The 21,953-nt window shown below is 41.6% G+C and overlaps 1 protein-coding gene across 1 annotated transcript in view; it reads left to right on the forward strand.

The window, feature by feature from the left end:
• LOC116503632 (A.superbus venom factor 1-like) overlaps positions 1-21,953 on the forward strand; it is a 75,188-nt gene that overhangs the window by 52,175 nt on the left and 1,060 nt on the right. The window contains 13 exon segments of the mRNA XM_032210181.1: positions 5,456-5,611; positions 7,755-7,905; positions 8,348-8,402; positions 8,787-8,874; positions 10,280-10,369; positions 12,827-12,842; positions 12,845-12,931; positions 15,418-15,447; positions 15,450-15,506; positions 17,552-17,599; positions 17,602-17,631; positions 19,540-19,622; positions 20,663-20,797. Coding sequence (XP_032066072.1) covers positions 5,456-5,611; positions 7,755-7,905; positions 8,348-8,402; positions 8,787-8,874; positions 10,280-10,369; positions 12,827-12,842; positions 12,845-12,931; positions 15,418-15,447; positions 15,450-15,506; positions 17,552-17,599; positions 17,602-17,631; positions 19,540-19,622; positions 20,663-20,749 — 978 coding nt within the window. The 3' untranslated portion in view covers positions 20,750-20,797.

Consider the following 21,953-nt stretch of genomic DNA (forward strand, 5'->3'; position numbering starts at 1 on the left):
TACTGTGACATGTGGGAGAGACCGCCCACCCGAAAATTATCTCCTCCTCCCCTCCCCCCCGGTAGGCATCAGAGGATGAAGTTGAAATGATTGAAATATTGAGCCTACCGGACGTGCTTAGGAAATAGCTTCCATGGGGTCTTTAATGCTTTTATGTTCTTGTGGTCTCTCCTCATTTTGAAGGGAATTTTACTGCCCTCCAAGACCTGCCTCCAGATTAGGAGAGCCCACTGGACCATGTAGGCTTCCTTCTCCCAGATGGCCCAGCGCCTCTTGGTCTCAGAAAGTTTATAAGATGTGTAGGTGCAGGGTTGCAACTCTCCCTTGGCATTTTTCTGGAGTAGGACCAGAAAATCACTGGCACCTACCTGTATCACAAATGGTTCATCTGGGTCAGAGTGTTTCAGAACCGGCTCTGCAACAAAGAGGCACTTTAACTTCTTGAATGTGGCTTGGCCTTCGAGCAATCAATGGAGACGCTTCCCAGTCTTGGGTCTCAGGCCTTTCCCTGTCCTAAGCAAGTTAGTGATTGGCAAGGCTACGAGGGTAAACATGGGGATGAATTGGCGACAGAAATTTGCAAAACCGAGAAAGCTCTGCAGCTGCCTCCTGGTTCGAGGGACCTCCCATTCCAGTATTGCCTTCATCTTGCCAGGGTCCCTCTCTGCTCCCTCCTTTGAAATTCAATACCCCTAAGCTGGTTTTATGAAAGTTGCATTTGGATCGCTTTGCGTAGAGCTGGGCCTTTTGTAATTTTCTTTTCGGGGTTAGAATATTTTATTTTCATTTCCATGACATATAATCACATGTGTATCATTACATTGACAATATCATGTTATAAAAGAAGACAATATACTCATACTACTTTAAAATCAAGCCTGGAATAATTCCCTCCTCCACCCTCCCCCCCGAACCCCCAAAACCACCCCCCCCCGACTTCCCAGAACCCGTACATGGTATGGATATTTAACAACTACAGTCTAAAATATATTGATAAAAAATAAAGGTAAGAAATAAATAACCTCTTTACATTGAATTTAGCTCCTCCTTGCTAAATTAACTTTAAACAATTCAAATCATTCCTAATCTTAAGCATAGGCTATCTGGAATTTCTTAGTTCCATATTTATTTTGTATATAATCGATCCATTTTTTCCAGTCTCGTTTGTATCTCTCATTTGAATGATCTTTAAGATATGCAGATATTTTTGCCATCTCGGCTAAATTTGTGGCTTTCAGTGTCCATTCTTGGATTGTAGGCAAATCTTCCTTCTTCCAGTATTGCGCCACCAACAGTCTTGCTGCCGTTATTAAATGCAAAGTCAGATTAACCTCTACCACTGTACAATCAGTAATTATACCTAACAAAAATAACTGAGGAGTAAATTAGTATCTATTAGTATCTTAGTATCTATAACACCATTCCAGTCACCCAATAGTATGCAAGACCTATAATCCCACTGTACTAATTTAGCATGAAGATTTCTATAGAATCCATCTTGTTGTTGATTAGGAGCATAAATTCCCAAAATCAATGTCTTTTTCCCTTCTAGGATCAAATCTAACGGGATGTATCTTCCATAGGGATCTGCTTCAATTAATTCAGCTTTCATATCTTTTCTTAAGTATATAACTATACCATTTTTCTTTTCCATAGCAGAAGCTACAAAATGTTGACCAAGTCTTGGGTTAATCAAATATTTTTGATCGGTTGATTTAATATGAGTTTCTTGCAAACAAATTATATCATTCTTGAACTGTTTAAGATAGTGAAATATTTTCTTTCTCTTCTGTGGAGAGTTCAATCCATTGACATTCCATGTTAGAATCTTAATTGTCATCTTTGGTTTCCTGAAGCTTTTTTAGAGCCTCCTGCATAGCCTGTTTAATATTTGGCCTGGCTCCTCCCACTGCTTCTGGACTGGTTGCTGTAGCTTCTTGACCGATAGCAGGTAATTGTTGGAGTTGTTGCATTTTGGCTTGTTGCTCCATTTGTCTGGTAATCATACGGCTTTGTCTTTGTTCCATAACACCTTGCGCTTCTAGGAGAGAGAGATGATCCATCTTATCTGGTAGTTGTGTGATTTGCTGTCTATCTTGTCCTTCTTGTGATCTTTCTCTGGGTCCAGATGGTGCAGGATGTCCAGCCTTCAAAATATTGTAGTAAAAATCTCGAACTTTCCATACTGAGTTGAGACGGTATCTTTGCCTATCAAATGTGAGTATAATGCCGAATGGTGCGTCCCATCTGTACTGTATCTGACGATTTCTAAGCTCTTTAACTAAGAAAGCATAATCTTTCCTGGCTCTTAACATTTGAGGTGGTATCTCTTTCAAAACAGTCAGGTCTTGACCCCTAATTTGGAGCTTAGTTTTATAAGACTCTTGTAATATCGTGTTTCTGAGCTCTCTTGTGGTAAAATATATAACAATGTCTCAATGGAGCTGCTTCTGCTTTGCCACCCAAGAATTAACACGATAAGCTTTATCAATTTACCAGTCAAACTTAGCCCCCAGTCTTCCCAACAGACTATCAAAGGCTTCTGAAAAAATCTGTTTCAGGTTTTCCTGCTTATCTTCATGCAACCCCCTTACTCTTAATGCTAGCTCCATTTGTCTGTACTGTATCATAATAATTTCTTTTTCAGCATTTTCAACTTTTTGTTGCACCACCTCTGTTTTCGATGTCAAATTAATATTAACTTCATTAAGATCCTCTAGACTATGGGTCTGCCCTTGAAGAGTGTTCGAAGACTTCCGCTAGTCCAGAACACAGCCGCGCGAGCAATTGTGGGTGCACCCAGGTACACCCATGTTACACCTATCCTCCGCGAGCTGCACTGGCTACCCATTAGTCTCCGGACCCGCTTCAAGATGCTGGTCGTTACCTATAAAGCCCTACATGGCATTGGACCTGGATACCTGAGAGACCGCCTCCTGCCGATTACCTCCCATAGACTGATCAGATCTCACAGGCTAGGTCTTCTCCAGATTCCATCTGCCAGCCAATGTCGGCTGGCGACTCCCCAGGGGAGAGCCTTCTCTGTTGCAGCTCCAGCCCTTTGGAACGACCTCCCCATGGAGATCCGGACCCTTACTACCCTCCCTGCCTTCCGCAAAGCCACTAAGTCCTGGCTGCTCCAGCAGGCCGGGGGGCTTTTGAAATACCCAGCCCCACGGTAACTGTGAATGTTGTGTATTTTAAAGTGTTGTTTTGTCTATTTATCCCATTCCCTTGTTTATTTTAAGCCGCCCGGAGTCCTCTGGGAGTGGGCAGCATACAAGACCAATAAACATCAACATCAACATCTTCAATTCTGGAAACATGTTCTGTCAGTACATTTACAAGCCCCAGCATATCATCTCTGATTTTAGCAACCCTAGTATCAATTTTATCATACAACTCCTCTTTAAGTTCTTTTATCTCCTCTTTTATCTCCTCTTTAAAATCTTTAAGTTTGTCTTCCACCTTAATTGTCTGAGTGTTAAAAGCCTCATTCAATTCCTTCAGGAAAAATTTTTTTGTTAGTAGATCGCCAGTAGGGGGCGTAGAGAGCGGAAGCTGCAGCTTTGTGCAAGATATTGGTGATCTGCTAGCGCTTCTGGGGGCTGAGGGGGGCATCTTCAAATTAAGATTTGGTTTTGAGGCCATTCCGAGTTTTATCTTCAAGCAATTAGTAAAACTCTACTGGCCAGCTATACAGCTGTGGAAAGAGGTAATAAATCACCCCTTTATTTTGAAATTTTTAAGGCTCCATAGGGCTTTGCAAAAGGTTTCAAAAGATAAACATTGTAACGAGACAGTTCAGTGTGCTCGTCACCATTTTAAGTGTCTCTTTATTAGCTAGGTTATCAGAAGAAAGTCTTGTAAAAATGAAGCTAATTAGTAAAACTCTGCTGGCTGGCTGTGAAGCAAAGTAATAAATCACTCCTTTCCTTTGAAGTTTTGAAACTCCGTAGAGCTTTACGAGGAGATTCAGAAAGTTAACATTGTTACGAAGCAATTCAGCAAGCTCGTCGCCATTTTAAGTGCCTCTTTAAGTAGCTAGATTAACAGAAGAAGATCTTGTAAGAATGAAGCTAAGATTTGAATAAGCAATTAAAGTTCTTACATACGAGTCCTGCTCGTGTTAAAATCAAATAAATCAAGCCTTGTTCTGAGTAAGAGAGAGCTTACTTCGTGCTGCAAAAGCAGCTGGAGATCCCCAGCACGGATAAAGTTCTGCCCTTAGCTGTCCCCCCTCTCCTCGCAGACACAGAAGCTGCAAAGATCAGAAGGCACTTGCTCAACAGAACTCCTCTCCTTCCCTTTTTTTGCCCAAAGAGTAAGGTAAACCACCTGTCAGACATCTGATAGATGATCGTCTAACAGATAACGCGACCAGGAATTCGGGAGCAGCTATGTTAAGCTGCTTCCATCAGTAAGCCTCTCCCAGGAAGGCCTTTTGTAATTTTCTGAGTACAGCCCTGACCAGCTTCATGTGCTCCTCTGGGGTCTTGGTGTAAGGTCATGTATCATCCAGGTACACCAACTCCTTTCTACAGGTGCTCATGCAGACCATCATTGATTAACATGGCCAGCACTCCCTGCAGGTCCAATAACATCAGGGCACCAGGACCTCTACCCTAGCTGCCATGGAGCAATGGTGCAATAACCATCAGGTTGTTTTCCCCTTTGCTGTTGATCTCATAGAAGACAGGATCCTTTTTGACAGGGGTTGGAGATTGAGGGGAGAACTCTACAACCTGCTGTCCCAACACATCTTTTTGGGCTGGCTCAGGGGCAGGGGAGTGGATGCCAGTCTTGGCGCAAGGTATTCTGCTGCCCAGCACCTTCTTTTCTTCCTCTGTGGGTCAGTTGTTTCTCGGGAATCCATGAGGTTGTAGGACAAAGAGTAGCTTTTGAAAGGAGTTTTTACCTGAGGATTATCTAGGGTTTATGTTCTTCATCCATGCTGAAATTAAGGGAATCAAGGGAAAACTCATCTATAGACTTCCTATTGTCCTAGAACAGGGCTGTCAAATTCCTGGCCTGTGGGCCGGATGCATCATGTGCTGGCCATGCCCACACATGGTTTAGTGAAGGGAGGGAAATCCTGACATGTCACATGACACCATTGTGACGATATGAATTTGACACTCCTACCCTAGATCATTTAGTTCTACAGATAAAAGGCTCTTTAAAGATGAATGTATGTGTATATAAGTCAACTCTCCTCTGTTTGTTTACTCGTTCAGTTTGTAGTCCAACTTCTCATTTATGATCAAATGGTCTAACAGACAATTGTAAAAATTAGAAAGATAGTTTGGGTATTGATTGCAGCAAGCCCCATCAACATGTTCTTCCCTATGTGTCAAACATTTGTTTCTCTGGTAAAATACATCACTGGATTTTCAGTTCCTTTGTGAGACACTCCAAGACAAACAATCTTATTTTTTTCTTTCTCCCATTCCAGGCAACAGTTATGGCGTTTCAAGCTCTTGCTGAATATGAGATTCTGAAGCCTAATGAGAACTTGAATTTAGATATTGTTATTAGGCTGCCAAAACGAGAAATACCTATAAACTACAGAATTGATGCTACCAATGTTCTTCGAGCCCAGACGACAGAGGTACAGTATTTCAGCAAGTCTATATATTACTCCTTTCATTGGAAATAATTACTTTGGTGTTTTATGTTCAAATGCATCTTTTTTCAAGAACTCAGAAAAACTATACAGAATTTAGTGAAACAAGAAAGAAGACCTAAATCAGTTCTGTCTTTTGGAATTGTGGTATTGGAAATTAGCCCATGTTCAAGCATCAGATCAGAGGAGACTGGCTTAAGACTACTACAGTGGTGGGTTCCTACCGGTTCGAACTGGACCGGTTCAACCAAACCGGTAGTAGCTTGGCAGCCTGGGTCACTGGAACCAGCAGCGACTCAGGCCTGCCACTCCCCCAGTGGTGGGTTGCAAATCCCGTTCCAACCGGTACAGATGGAACGGGGCTGGCAGCATCCTCATGGACGCAGAATGTTCCTGCGTTCAAGCGCCTCCGCACCCTCCCCAATGCTCCACAACACTCCAGCTGCTCCATAGAGCGTCGCGCAGGTGCTGTATGCGCCATGCACCTGTGCAGAAGAGCAAAAGCCTTTAAACTCCGGTAAGGAGCTCAAGCGGGCAGGCCCTCCAGAGTACCATACCGGAACGGTATCCGGTGCTCCGGGCTGGATCCAGTACGCGTGTACCAGGGCATACAATCTGCAACCCACCACTGCACTCCCCCAAACTTGTTCTGCCATAGGCACCGCCACCTTGGTTTTTTGCTTCTGCGCATGTGCAGAACATTTTTTATTGATCTGTGCATGCCTGCGCAGCACGCATCAAGAAAGCATGATACTCCCATGAGTGAACCGGCAGGAGTGACTGCTGGAACCCACCCCTGGACTATCAGCTTCTTTGTCAACATACAATGTAGTTTTAAATGGCTTTCCTTTCCTCACCCAAAGCTGCAAAAGGCTGTATTTAAGACAATATTGCAAAATTGTCTCTGTGTCCAAGAATTGTGTCCAAGAACTATTCCTAGGAAAGGGGTCTTAATGAGGGACTTTTGGAACACTTTGCAACACCTTCACTATTGCTATTTGCTATTTCTGATATTGCAGAAGCAATTTAGAGCCAATGTAGATGTATGATACTAGTAGAGTTCAAATATATTTGTATCAGGAGTGGGTTGTTGTAGGTGTTACTGCCCGTTTGCTGCATGGACGCTTCGCCAACAACCGTCTTTTTTTCTTGGTTTAACAATGAATAGTTTCAAAAATGGCAGAAGTGCTTCAAAAAGGGGTAACAGGCGGAAGTGACTGAAGAGAGCCTCTTTTAGCTAATACAGATAAAAATCCCTTAAATTAGTTAAGAAATGAAATGACTTATTGTCCATTTGAAAAATAAATTCCAAAACAGCTGCTTTGTTAACACACAAGTGATTGCAGGTCCGTCCCATCTCCCCCGCCCCAGGCTCACCAGATGCTTCGAAGCACAGCTCCTGAAACTATTTGCAGGCTGCTGCTGTATCTTGCGGGGTGATTCTAGGACTCTCCCTGATCCAGGAGAGTCATGTAAACTAAAGAAATGGTGGTTCCTTCTGTTAGTTAGTTGAAAAAAGGGGACTTCCTGTGAACGTGGCTGTCACTCATCAGGGAGCCTTCTCTCTCTCTGGATTGGTGTTTTTCAACCCAGCAGGCACCTGACAAGCAAAGTCAGTTGAGGAAACCAGATTCGCTTAACGACTGCAGTGATTTACTTAACAACCATTGTAAAAAGTGTCAGGTGCTTGAAAGTTTACCATACAAATACTACGTAATTGTCAAATGGCATCATTCATAATTTATATATAATTTATATTTATACCTTCCTACTGCAGAAAATTAAATACATTTATTCTATTCTATTATATTACTATGAAGGTACACATACATAAAAATTGCAAAGATTGGTGCACAATAATTTGGTTAATTTTAAATTCATTGTAAAGTGGAATGAAACTTCCACTTCAGAAAGTGGAAGGAAAGGAGTTTTCTTTATGATTTGATTTTGTTGATACCTTCGTAATATAATGTTGTTTCTTCATCCAAATATTTGATTTGGTCTTTTTTATATTTTGAAATCTGTTCCACCTCTAGCTCATATCAGGTTACAACAAATACAATTAAGTAGAATCAAAATAGCCAAGGAACTGCAGTTGATGGTCATGCTAACCCTCGTTGCTTTTCAGACCAAACTCAACGAAGACTTCACTGTGTCAGCATCAGGTGATGGAAAAGCAACAATGACAATTTTGACAGTCTATAACGCACAATTGCGGCAAGAGGAAAATGTTTGCAACAAATTCCATCTTGAAGTTTCTGTTGAAAATGTCCCATTGAGTAAGTTTGACTTCCCAGAAATAGTAGATTGTAATGAAGTTTTTTTGGTAGGGGATTAAAATCTTAGAATCTCAATCGCAGGCCACGCCCACCCCAGCTCCTCAAATGGGAAAAATGTCATGAAACATCACGTGACAGCTACATGATGCAGCGAATTTGACACGCGTGCTTTAGAATCTACGCAACCAGTTCTTCAGTGACTGAAATTGGGTCTGGATTTAATTTATTATTCTTTGATTAAACATCACCTATTCATATTATTTCTTTCAAGAATTCTTTCAAAAGCCAATCAACTATAGATATAGAGGGTAAAAGTGAATAGCTTATTTATTGGTTTTCCAAAGAGATGTTATGGCCAGTTGGTTAATCAAACCTTTCACCTTTAAAAAACTGCTAAGAATTTTTAGAGTCTGATTTCTCCCTTTTCTTTTGCAATTTTTAGACTTAAAGCAGGCAAAGGGAGCCAAGGGAGCCCTCAGGCTCAAAATCTGCACTAGGTAAGAATGCTGAAAGTTAAAGAAAACTTTGGATTGTTAACAGGATATTTGGAGTAATAACTTGGAGAAGCACTTGTGTTACTTTTCAAGAAAATAGTTATACTTTCCCCAGCTTTACACTCTATCTCTGCTTGCATATTGATCTGTTTTCTGTGCACCATCCTAATTTGTAACATTTTGTTGTTGGTGGATGAAACAAAGAGCAGGATTTAAGTCACCGCAGGTCCTTCAGATTGATTTAGGGATGTACAAATTGAAATATGCTAAAGCAGAATGGCCAGTACATGAATGGGAAACCTCCAGGGGACTCTAGCAATGAAGAGGAAATTGTTTGTGAACTAGGAAATCCATCTTTGGTCATTTTTTCTCCATTCTTGATTTTAGATATCTGGGAGAAGTTGACTCTACAATGACAATAATTGATGTTTCTATGCTGACTGGTTTTCTCGCTGACGCTGAAGACCTTACAAGGGTAGGCAAGCTTTGCATGGGGCTTGAAATGGCTGTTTCTGTAGTTCACTGAAGAGGTTGAATTAGAGAATCTGTTATAGTTAATCATTTGCCTATATGGTTAAAACTGCAGAGAGAATAAATGAATGTTCATTACCAATAAATGGGTCAATAAGATACTGAATCTTATTTCAATGACACATAAAGGGCATCTTTTAATAAAATCAGAAAAGTACATCTCTTTTAATGAAGACGTGATTCTGCAAAACATTGTGAATCTAGTCAGTTATTTTAATTTTCTTGAAAATTACTCAGATGTTGTAGGATTCAGTGGGCAAGAAACTTGGGATATAATTTAATGCTGGAACAATGGGAGAATATGTGGACAAAAAGTGTAAAAGGTACACTAAATTATAATCTAAAAGAAAAATTTTATAAGATGATATATCATTGGTGTATAACACCAGATAAGTTGTCCAGAATGAATACATATATTTCAAGTGAATGTTCGAAATTTAAATGTAAAGAAGGGACCTTTTATCACTTACAGTGGACATGTGATAAAGCAAAGAAATATTGGAGTAGGATTCATATTTTAATACTGAAAATTCTTAAAGTGAATATAAAGATAAAGACAGAAGTTTTTCTTCTGGGTCTAATGGAAAAAGACTTGGAACTTTTAAAAAAAAAACTTTGATTTTGTCATATATGTTGACAGCTGCAAGATTACTTTACATACAAAAATGGAAGGACACTTTGATTCCTACAATGGATGAATGAGGCAAAAGCTGATGGAGTTGGCAGAAATGGCCAAATTGACTGTTTTGATTAAAGAAAAAAGATATAATTACTTTTGCTTCTACTTGGAAACCACTTCTGGATTTTGTGCTGGTGGTGGAAAAAAAGGAAACTATTATTTTGGGTTTTACCAATTAATAGGGTTGTTGTTATCTAATACTCTTTTTAACTTTTGTAATATGTGTTTTTTAATGTTGTACACCGCCCTGAGTTCTTTGGGAGAAGGGCGGCATATAAATCCAATAAACAAACACACTTTTCTCTTTTCTTTTTCACCCCCTATTTTCCTACTAGTTTCTTTTGTATGTTTGTATTATATATTATAAAATAATTAAAAAAAAGAAAAAAGAAATTACTCAGATGTTGACTATAAGCAATGATTTCCATACTGACCTAGAATTTGTGGGAAGTTTCACTAGAAGAAGGATATGTGGAATTTCTTTAACAAATTAATTATATTAAAACTCTTTTTGGTTGTCTCAAAGTCTCTCAGGGAACTTGAAAATACTTTCCGATTTTACTATAACACAGTCCCAGTACAAATAGCTTCAATCATCTGCAATTCCTTGAATTGAATCATCTGCAACTCCTGAAGTAAACATCATCCTTTCTTTCCTTTCATTGTTTAGCTTTCTAAAGGAGTCGACAGATACATCTCCAAGTTTGAAATTGACAATAATATGGCTCAGAAAGGAGCTGTTATCATTTACTTAGACAAGGTAAATACTTATGGAATCAATTTCTTTGAGTAGTTGCATGATAGGTTATTTGGTTTGCTAGGTAAATAAGTGTGTTAGACTGAAAAAGATAGGATGTATAATCAGCAAAATAAACCTACACAATCCATAATTAACTGCAACAGATCATATACAGTATCTAGTAAGAAAGAGATATAATCATCTCTTGCATCATGCGATACTTATGTTCAAAGACTGCATGTCTGCTATATTGATCCATAATTGGATAAATATAGTACTGCCTCTTGTCTGTTTTCCACGATTACAATAAAGTACAAGCCACCAGCCCTTGAGCCAGTAAACATATACTGGCCTAAATTATATTACCAGTCCATATTCTGCCACAATAATGAGGATGGTGAATGGCGTTGTGTAGATTGTGTAGATTCCTTCCCTTCCACTAAGCATCATCCATCACTCTGCCTAACATGGGGAAGGGTGGGGCAGGCTTAAACAAATGCTTAGAACAGCATATCTTGCCATCTGTCAGGTGGCCTGACTTATAAAAGGCAGACAGGTATCAGAGGGAAGCATGGGGTAAGCAAGTACACCCCATCTATTTTGAAATCTCAAGCCCGTCCTGATGTATGTTGGTTCAACTATTGTGAACACAGTTCTAACACCTTCCCAAAAGAGAGAGATATGGTTAATGAATAGCCTGGCTGACAAGTTAAAGATATGAAGGGGAATGCAGGTTGAAATAGGAAGTTGTAATTGATAAAAAGAGAGCTGTATCCCTGACTAATGCTGCAATATGATGATGGTGCCCAAATAATGATGGTATCCAAGCAAATATTCAAAGCTTCGAGTTCTGTCCTTGAGGCCTGAAGCACCTGAAGTAAGCAGGGAACAGCAGTGGTGGGTTTCAAAAATTGTTCGAACCTACCCTGTGGGTGTGGCCTCCTTTGTGGGAATGGCTTGCTGGCCATGTGACCGGATGGGAGTGGCTTGCCGCCCATGTGACCGGATATGAAGATGCCGACGACACTTGTCAGAACCACCTTAAATTACCCCACACACAGCACTGGCATGCATAAGAATATGATGTAAACTTGTTTTTTAAAAGGCATCTTTGGTTCGCGTTAAAACAACTTCAACACATGCAATGTTCTGATTGCACCACAAACGCAGTAGTCATCCTTACCTTTCACAGAGGCACTGAGTTTTATAAATATGAGCCTGATAGTGTAGAATAATCATATCCAAGGACCAGTGGTGGGTTTCAAAAAAGTTTGGAACCTCTTCTGTAGGTGTGGCCGGCTTTCCAGATCCACTGGTGGAACCTCTTCTAAGCGGTTCGGTAGATTTGATGAACCGGTTCTACCGAATAGGTGCGAACTGGTAGGAACACACCTCTGGGAAATAGCCAAGGAGAACTAGCATGCTAGAACTAATTGTGAGAGTTGTGGTATTATTATTGTGATCTCTATGTAATTCTAGCAGTCATCCCGATAAAAACATCTTGATTTTCTCCATTTGCATTAACTTCAGTACACCTTGGTTAGCACTTATTTTCTGAGATACCTCTAAATTGTTCCTCCATGTGGCTCACAGATATATATGTGTATATATCTCCTGCAGCCCTCTGCCAGTGAAAATGGAGCTGGAGAGGGCCATGGCTTGAGCTCTGTTTTCACTGGCAGAGGCACTGTGTGCCGGTCCTTTGCTGTTGCCAGGGTGTCCACCAGAACTTCTTCTGTAGGTGTGTCCTGCTTTGTGGGAGTGGCTTGCCAGCCATGTGACTGAGTGGGAGTGGCTTGCTAGCCATGTGACTGGGGATGCGTGGCCAACTTGTAAAATGTGGTGAAACTCACTTAACAACGCTCTTGCTTAGCAACCAAAATGTTGGCTCAGTAACTCTGGCATTTGAAGCACGCAAGTCTTAAAGCTGTCAATTTACAAGACCCTTGCACCCCTAACCCTTTAGAAAAAAAACCCCAAGGGTGTTCAAACCTGACAGCTTTAAGACTTGTGGACTTCAACTCCCAGAATTCCTCCTCTCGCTCTTAATCTTGATGATGTGCGGACGGGCGGGGTGGGAGCTGGAACCGATTCTAAATGGCACTGTAGATTTGTGGAACCTCTTCTAGAGGTTAGAACTGGCAGGAACCCACCCCTGGTGTCCACATGGGCCAGATCTAAGCACCCTGTGGATTGGATCTGGCCCCCAGGCCTTGAGTTTGAAACCCCAGGAATAGTGTGCTAATTCGACCACTATTTTCTGAGACACCATTTCTTCTCACCTTTTCCATTGCTTACCCTTTATTCTGGGAAACCTGGACAGATTTGCAGAATTTAATCCTTCAATCATTGGGTCAAACCTGAGGAACTCAGAATAAGCAGTTTCCTTGAGGTTATTCAGATGGAGTTTCAGGGGAGGGGGAAATTATCTCCATGGATAAACTGGCACCCACAAATTCTCTTCTCTCTCCATCCCAGGTCTCCCACTCTGAGAATGATGCCTGCAATTTAAGATTCTCAAGCATTTTGAAGTTGGATTTATTCAGCCAGGATCAGTCAAGGTGTACACCTACTACAATCTAGGTAATGGCAGATGTATTGAATACATCTCCCTCCTCCTAATTTCCTCACAACAACCACTTTGTGAAGTGAGTCCTATTGTGAAAGAATGACTTGACTTTCATAGCTAAGGTGGGACTTTACTCTTGGCCTCCCCCTCTAGCCCGGTACATTTACCATTAGGCCAGTGTGGCTCTTTCCAAGGAACTCAAAGATACTGGAGCTTGTAAAAACTAGGCAGAAAGCCAAACAACAATTGATAGTTTATAAACATTCTTTATTTTCTAAAAATCTCTTTATAACAATCTTATAAAAGCTGAAGTGGATGAATCCTTTGGGAATATTGAAGGTATATTAAAGGTAGCTCTATCCAGGGGTGGGTTCCAGTGGCTGCTACTGCTGGTTTGATCTGGGGCAAGCTGTGCACACGTTTCGTGCGCGTGCGCAGTGCAACAAAAATTGTAAAACCAAGGCAAAAGCAAGCTGGTGGCGCCTGTGGCGCCGCCAAGAGAACCAGTTTGGGGATGTGGCCGGTCTGGGTCGCCCAGTTCCAGCAACCCAGGCCGTCAAGTTACTATCGGTTCGGCTGAACCAGTCAGAATCAATAGGAACCCACCTCTGGCTCTGTCCAATGCTTCGGCAGCCATCTGGTCTGAGTTTCCTTTGCTTGCCTCCTGAGGGGCAGAGAACAGAGCCAATGACACCAAGACCCTGTTTTTCTCTGCTCTGGTGGGCAACGTGATGCTCATCTTTGGGGGGGGGGAGTGGTACTGAGCTTATCATGGCTGAGGAAGAGTTTTGTCAATATAATTATCATTTTCAAAGTTCATTATCATTTTTATTTCTGAATGGCATTTTCAGTGCAGCTCCTTAACTATGAAACGTGCAAAATCATGAAAATACTTCAGATAAAATTACCTGTAAAACCTGTATATAGTAGGCAAAATTGCAAAAAAGCCTTTGTTTGGGAAAAATACCCTTAAATGCATACACATTTCTGAAATGTTAAAAGAATACAAAAGAAACTATATAAAAAATCTCTAATCCAACTAATCAGACCTGACATATTTGCAAAGATGAAAATGATGAGAAACCAGAACTGACAGACACACATGCCCAGTTCTAATTCGCTTTTGTTGGCAGCACAGATCAATGAATCGTGCTTTAATTTCAGGAAAGGATGTGCCCATCCGAGACATTCTGCTGTACAAAGCATTTGCACTGATTTTGTGTATAGACACAACCCAGTGGTGGGATTCAAATAATTTAACAACCGGTTCTCGGCCCTAATGATTTCTTCCAACAACCAGTTCACCAAACTCTTTAGAAAGTTACCAACCGGTTCTCCCGAAGTGGTGCAAACTGGCTGAATCCCACCACTGACGCAACCCTAAAATTGTTTGTTGTGTCAAAGGGCTCGGGCAGGCTACCTAACTTGCCTGGAAGGTCAATTTGTCCCCCTTTTGATCTCACTCTCACTAGGCCTTGCTAATTGCAGTGAAAATGTGAGATTATTGGCCTGTGGAATCACTTATAAGACCCTTGTAGTCTTCGCTTAGCAACAGACAAGGGACGCTGCAACCGTTCAAAATTACACTTGTGCTAAAAAGTATTTTATTCATTCAATTTACAACTATCGTGGCATTAATTTAAGTGAAAATATGAGACTGCAGGTAGTCCTCGATTTTAAAGCAATTCGTTTAGTGGCTGTTCAAAGTTATAACACTGAAAAATGTGACTTATGACCATTTTTCCCCACATTAGTCATATGATCAAAATTCAGATGCTTGACAACTGACTCATATTTATGACTGTTGTAGTATCCCGGGATCACGTGATCACATTTTGCTATCTTCTGACAAGCAAAATCAATGGAGAAACTAGATTAATTTAACAACTATGCCACTAACTTAACATTACAATGCTTCACTTAACAACTATAGCAAGAAAGATTGTAAATTGGGGCAAAACTCACTTAACAAATTTTCCACTCAGTAATGGAATTTTATGGGCCAATTGCGGTTGTAAGTCAAGGACTACATGTATCGGCCTACAGTTTCAGTTATAAGGCATCTTTGCTTACTGACCGCTATGGTACAATGGTGCTAAAAAAATAACCTTGTGTCTAATCCTTCAGTTTATAATTATTGCAGCATCCCTCAGTCATGTGATTGTTATTCACATTATTTGCAATTAGCACACATGTTTGCTCGGAACTAGCAGAGTTAATATGGCACAGTTTAAAAGGTGGAAGTAAAATTGTAAGTCACAATCATGTTATTTTTCATTCTGTGACTGCATCCCTTTGCTTAACGCCCAACGGGATGTAAGGTCATAAGTTCAGCTAATCAACATTCTTGATAAGTTTCCATTGAATTGTCAGGTCAGAATGCCCCAAATTGGAAATATCCTTGAGAAAATGGGTTACTCTTTGTTCTTCTAAATAATTATATCTATAATCATCGTCGATTTCTTGATGTGATGTATGGACATAATTTTAATTCTTTTAGATGAAACATGTACCAAGTTCTACCATCCAGATAAGGAACAGGCCTTCTCAATAGGATATGTGATGGTAACATTTGCCGATGTGCGGAAGGTAAGTTGGGACATTCCAAGCTGGCCAACACCCTGGAAGATAGGCTCAAAATCCAGATGGATCTCTCTTCTGATCCCCCTCGTTCCACACCAAAACACACTCTGAGCCAGAGATAAATTACGGCATTTAATTAACAGACAAACAGGTCCTTGGCATCAACCCGGCACAGACAAGCTTGGGCAGCAATAAACACAGATAAGGCTTGGCAGCAATCCAGCCTGCCAAGCTCATACAAGTTCTCCGACATTCGATTCTGTGTTGACTTCTGCAAAGAGGGGCGTGTGAACAAGTAGCTTTTTATAGTCTGGAGAGGAGCCTAATGACCACCAGCTGAGCGCAATTACCTCCTGTAATTGCATAATTGTTCCTGACGCCTAGTAGCTTTTTGATGGTGTGCATCCAGGAACAACTCACTACTGGCTTCCGGCTCACTCTCCCTTGTCTCCTCCACACTGGTCCAAGGCTCAGGTGCCTCCTGGTGGCCAACCAGCCTCTCTGCGCCCTGCTCGGAGTCGGAACCCTGTCCAGGGTCCTTCACATCCTCCAGAGCCGACTCTTAGGGCCCCTTGCTGTCGGAGTCTGGTGGCAGCTCCAACGGCTCCTGCTGGGCCACAACAGATCTCAATAGACTTGAACACTGTGTCTTATCTAACAAAATGAAATTCAATGTAGAGAAAAGTTAAGGTTTTATATTTAGGCAAGAAAAAACAAGTGCACAGGTATAGTATAAGTCTGTGATAGCACGCATGCCGGAAGTGGCACACAGAGCCATTTCTCCAGGCATGCGAGCTGTCACCCGTTGCTCTTCTGGAGTCTGGCGCACAAGCCAGCTGGTCTTCATGCACGTGAGAGTGCCAAAAACCAGAAGAGCAGCCGCCCTGTGCACATGTCCATGCCAGTCTGGTCTTCCGGATTTTGGCATGCATGCCTGTGCAAAAACCAGCTGGAAACCGGAAGAACATCTTCCCAGCATACGCATGCTCTTCCAGTTTCTGACACATGCACTCCCATTTCAGCACTTGGTGCTGAAAATGTTCGCCAACCCTGGTATAGGTGGTACCTGGTTCAATAGTAATAATTGTGACAATATTCTTGGTGTCCTAGTGGACAATCACTTAAATATGAGCCAACAGTGTACTGCAGCTACCAAAAAAGCCAACACCATCCTAGGCTCCATAAACAGATAGAATCAAGATCATATGAAGTGTTAGTACCACTTTATAATGCCACACTTAGAACACTGCATCCAATTTTGGTCACCACAGTACAAAAAGATGTTGAACCTCTGGAAAGAGTGCAGACTGCAGAGAAGATGAACCAAGGTGATTGGAGGCTAAAACATGAAGAATGGTTGCAGGGTATGAGTATGTCTACCTAGTGGAAAGAAGGACTGGGGTGACATGATAGCAATGTTTCCAATATCTAAGGGGCTGCCTTGAAGGCAAGACAAGGAGCAATGGTTGGAACTAATCAAGGAGAGAAGCAACCTGGAATTAAGGTGAAATTTCCTAACAATTAGAACTATTAATCAGTGGAATGACTCCAGAAAATGGTTGCTCCAACATTGCAGGTGTTTAAGAAGAGATTGGGCAATTGTTTGTCTGGAATGGTAAAAGTCTGAATGGTCCTAAATGGTCTGAAATGTTCCTGCCTGAACAGAGGGTTGGACTAGAAGACCTCCAAGTTCCCTCCCAAACTCTATTATTCTGAAATTATTATTTCAGAGCATAATAAACCTTATGTCGGAGGTGTAGAGTTGCTTTTGAAAAATCCAGTGTTTTCTTTGCTCCTTAAATAGAGCACAACTCTTATCTGATTTCAGGAAAAATAAGACTGCAAGCATTTGGAATGCCACATTATGAACTAAGTATGTAATTAGCTCTAGATAGTAGGGTCTTGCATTTAAATTAGTGTTACTGTTTCCGATTATGAGATGTTACCTGCTTTGTGCTGGCTACTTTTTGCCCTAGCAATGTCTTTTAAATCAGAAGATGTATCCTCAACAGTCAATCCAACATTCTGTCTTCTCATTTCTCCCCTTGAAGAAACCTGTTCCTCCAACCAGCAGGAAAAGATTAATCTCGCATTACGAATTAAAAAGCCTGTGATCCAAGTGTGGATTATGGTATTTATATTGTACAATCTTATTCATAATTAGTGGTGTCTTTATTTGTTAATGGTCTATGTCTAATTAACAAGATTTGGAGAAGCCATTTTGAATTTATTCATAAGATGGAATTTTTTTACCCGCAATTGCTCATCCACTTGGCGCAGACATTTGGCCAGGTGCCCACCTGGTGCACAATCTCCTCCACTGCTCCTGACACCTGCGGGTCTCCGAGGGGGTATGCAGGCTCTCCAGGACCCTGCCACTAGCACCCAACATGTCTTAAACTTTCTTTTCCATTCTGCCATCTTCCCTGAGTCTTTCTGCTGCCTGGGTAGACTGGGCAAATGGCTGGGGCTCAGGACCCCAGATAGCAGCTCCGGTTGGAGTGGAGAAGTTAGTTGGAGAGTCCGTTTAATGTCAGGATTCCAATCCAGGCTTCGGGTTACAGCAAACAGTAATCCGAGGCAATTTCCTCAAAGAACAAACTCATTGGATATATCATATTGGCACAGACCTGGTGAAAACTGACTCTAAAGGCCCCCACCTAATTAAAAGTAAAAGTTTTCCCCCTTTCCCAAACAAAAAAGTCACATGGTCCAATCAGGGTGCTATCTGGTTGCTTGGAAACTACACTCCTTTTTCAGCCACCTGTGGGAATGGTCTTGGTTCTCAGGAGAAACTATTTGGTTTTGGCTACAAACCCCAGCTATCACTATTCCCCCCCTCCCTATCCCTCGGCACCCTTGTGACAACACTGAATCCCCCCCCCCTTTCAGGGTAGCTTCAGAGTTTGTTGGTGTGTTAGTGACCTTCCAGTGTAGCATAACAATTCCTGGCTCCTAAAAATAGACCTGCATCAATGAGTAAGCAGAACCAAAGACCGAGGACATTTCATGCTCTACACATTCATTGTTTTCACTCTCAATTCTTCCAAAAGCAGAATGAAGCCAAAGTGTAGTAATCTGCATGGCCCCAACTTCAAATCCCAGAGTTTAAGCACTACAGTGCTGTGAAGTGGAGGGAGGTGAACGTTTTCACAAAAGGGGGAAAGGACTTCTTGGAAGCTTAGCCCTCCGAGATAGTCCAGACAGGTAGAGCAGCCAGGCACGTCAGCAGGATCTTTAGCATGAAGTTACATTAAACAGATTCGTGAAGACTAAAGTATTTCTCCCATCCTCCCCTTCTACTCTCTGGAAAACTAGGAGGGTCTCCTCTGAACACACAAAGACCGAACTGCCTCTCATCAAACTGTTGCCTAGGTAGGCTGCAGATCTTCCTCCTGTCTCCCAAGGTCAGTCCAAGAAACCTGTAATGGTATCTGGGAATGGCCTTGGGAGGTGGCTAGACAAGGGGCAGCTTAGCCTACACAAAAGGAATTCAATTGGGGCAAATGTCTTCCCCCAAACCCTCCCTAGTTTCTTGGGCTGTAAAAGGCAAAGGAATGTACTGTACTTCAGACTTGCAAGATTCTGTTTATGCAACCTTAGAAATAAAGTAAATTTAGTCAATCTGGCCATAGGTCCTGTTTGGACTACCCCACATGGCTGATAATAGCATCACACTCACAGAAATGCAACATTCAAGAGAAAATACACAATTTGCGTCCATGAACCCCACAGTGGAGCTAGTACTCAACGGCCTCACTGGAGGATTCTAGACTGCCATGAAGATCCAGCCTGGAAGTGCCTGTAGTCTAGGTGGAAAGGTTAGCAGTCCCAAGGTGCTTTTCCAAAGGCAAACGGACTTTCTTGGTAAGATAGCAAATCCAGTTGCCTTTTGGAAAGCACCTTTGGGACAAACCATGACCTGGATGGGAATCTCCAGAGACAATTAGCAGCACCTGTGTCTCACTGATTGTGCCACTCGTGGTCAACAATAATCAGCTGCCTTAATGAGTATTGTTTCTGTCTTTCTCCTTACAAGTCTACAAACCCAAGCTGCTTCGAATAGAAGAAAAAGAGGATAATGTTATCTATTTCATGGAAGTTCTAGAAGTATTAAAAGAGGTAAGAATTCTCTCTCAAATGTAGAAGAGGGCAGCCCTTAAAACCTGATTTGTAAATTTGTAAAATACATAGGACATATTTATTGCCCAGAAGCTCACATTTTCTATGAACAGTAAAGTATTTCCCATTGGCACAGTCGATAGAAGGTCTCTCAAGTGCATGATTGAATATTTCCCAAATTTTTTTGCTACACTTTGGGATTCATCATCCTCACAAATGCGTTTCAGTAATTCCTTCAAACTTCCCTTATTCATGAATTATCAAAGGAATAAGGGGATTTCGGTCTGCTTTCTTACAACAAAGTCTCCCTTTTAATGCTTCTGGTTACAGTAAGGATGCCGAAAGAGGTGGAGGCTGGTGAACTCTTTGCTTGTAAGGAGACTGCCTTTAAATGGATCTCTCCACTCTTTTTCTGTGTTTTAAAGGAAGGAGACATCTTACTCCTCCTCTCATCACTGTAATTCAAGCTCACGTTAGGGTTTTTTCTAAACAGAATGTTTCTGTTTCAATAAGGATTTTGTCCGTGAGGATGAGGAGCTAGGGATGAGTACATCAGAAAAAGAGGAAGGATCCATTTTTAGCATTCTACCCGTTTTCTGTATCCTGATCAATAGGCTCCAGTGAATCAGAAGATCCTCCAACCAGTGTGAGAAGGATCTATTGTTGGGGGGGGGGCTGCCAATGGCGTCCTTCCCTCTGCAAAAGTGGCCTTCCTTTCACTTCTGTTGATAGGAATCTTCCCGTATGATCCGCAGACAGCTGAGGTTAGCCTGAAAAGGGCTCCAGTACTGAGATAGGGAACTGGTTTTTCAGGGTCAGATGTTGCCGTATCTGTGTTGCCTCTCTGAGGAAAAAGGTAGAGCTGAGAAGATGGTTTGTTTGCCCCAAGGTGATAAATATGGGCTAATAGAAGTTGAAGAAAGGGCCAATGCACCAACTAAATACAGCTATTCCCTCTTCTCTGGTTATTTAACATAACTGCCAATGTAAGACCATGTCCCTATTGAAATATTTATTCAGAGTCTATCTAATTTCTGCAGGCACTGACCGAAATCCACAAGCGAAGGCCGCCAGTATGTAAGTCAAAGGAAATGCCAGGAGGCTCTGTATCTGGAGGTGACCAATGATTACCTGATCTGGGGTCTCAACAGTGACCTGTGGCACATGAAAGATAAGTATGTGATTCACTTTTTTTCTAAAATTTTCTAAAATTTTATAGGCTTTATTTTTCTGCAATCAATCCACAGAACACCTAAAATATATTTATAGTGCCAGGGAATGTTGTGTTACATTTTTGAAAACAACCCTAATCTGAATAGATGATGATGATGATGATGATGATGATGATGATGATGATGATGATGATTTTGGTTCAGTCGAGTCCAGCTTTTGGCAATTTTATGGTTCAGGTCCCAAAGGTGCTTTTTCAAAAGGCAACTGGTTCTTCAAAACATTTTGAAAAGCCATAGACATTTAGCTATACTACAGGTCTCTCCAGTTGTGGGTTCCTCTCTCCGTCACTACCGGTATGCTGCTCATGGGACCACGTGTCCCTGTTTGTGTGCTGCACATGCATGTGCACTCCACCGCCCCTGTGACACCCAGCTGCTTGTCGGAACTCGGGTGTGCGGGCATATGCAATTGGCTGCTTGCTTTAAAAACAGGTGTAGAAGGTGGACAGGTGGGCAACGAGCCCCCATACCAGTAGGCTGTCAGCTGCTCACCAGCTACTACCGGTACAGCCATATTGGGCCGTACTGGCGGGAACCCATCCACTGGGTCTCTCCCTATCTTCTGATCTTGCACTATTTATTTGAATTTTGTGTGGTCTGGTTAGTGTCATCTGTGGTAGTGTTCAGCCACCATGTTCTTTGATGCCCTTGCTTCCTTTTAACACTAATTGCTGCAAACATAATTACTTTCTCTAGTGAATTCCCCCACAATGCTCTCTGTTCTTACTTGTATTTTTTGAATTTCTTGCATAATCATTTGCAATGTCACTTCCTTTTCTTTTCATGTTGTGCCATTCCTCCAGTTAGTAAACACTGCCACTATAGAATCCAAAGTTTTTTTTATTAAATTCCAAACAAATTCACTGCAATCTTCTCTCTTTCAAGTCAAGGCTTTCTTTTCATTCCAATCCAGCTACTCATAGTACCCCAGAGGAGCACCTGTATAAACAATCGTGCTCTTCCTACTATCATTTTCAATAAAAAACTCAGAAACCTTGAAATGTACATCAAATGTTCAAAGAAAAAAGAAAAACAATGTTTCCAAGCCTCCAAGCCTCTAAGTGGCAGTGTTACTTCTTTTCCTCTACTTTTATTCCCT

Source organism: Thamnophis elegans, chromosome 2, assembly GCF_009769535.1.
Source record: "Thamnophis elegans isolate rThaEle1 chromosome 2, rThaEle1.pri, whole genome shotgun sequence".
NCBI lineage: Eukaryota > Metazoa > Chordata > Lepidosauria > Squamata > Colubridae > Thamnophis > Thamnophis elegans.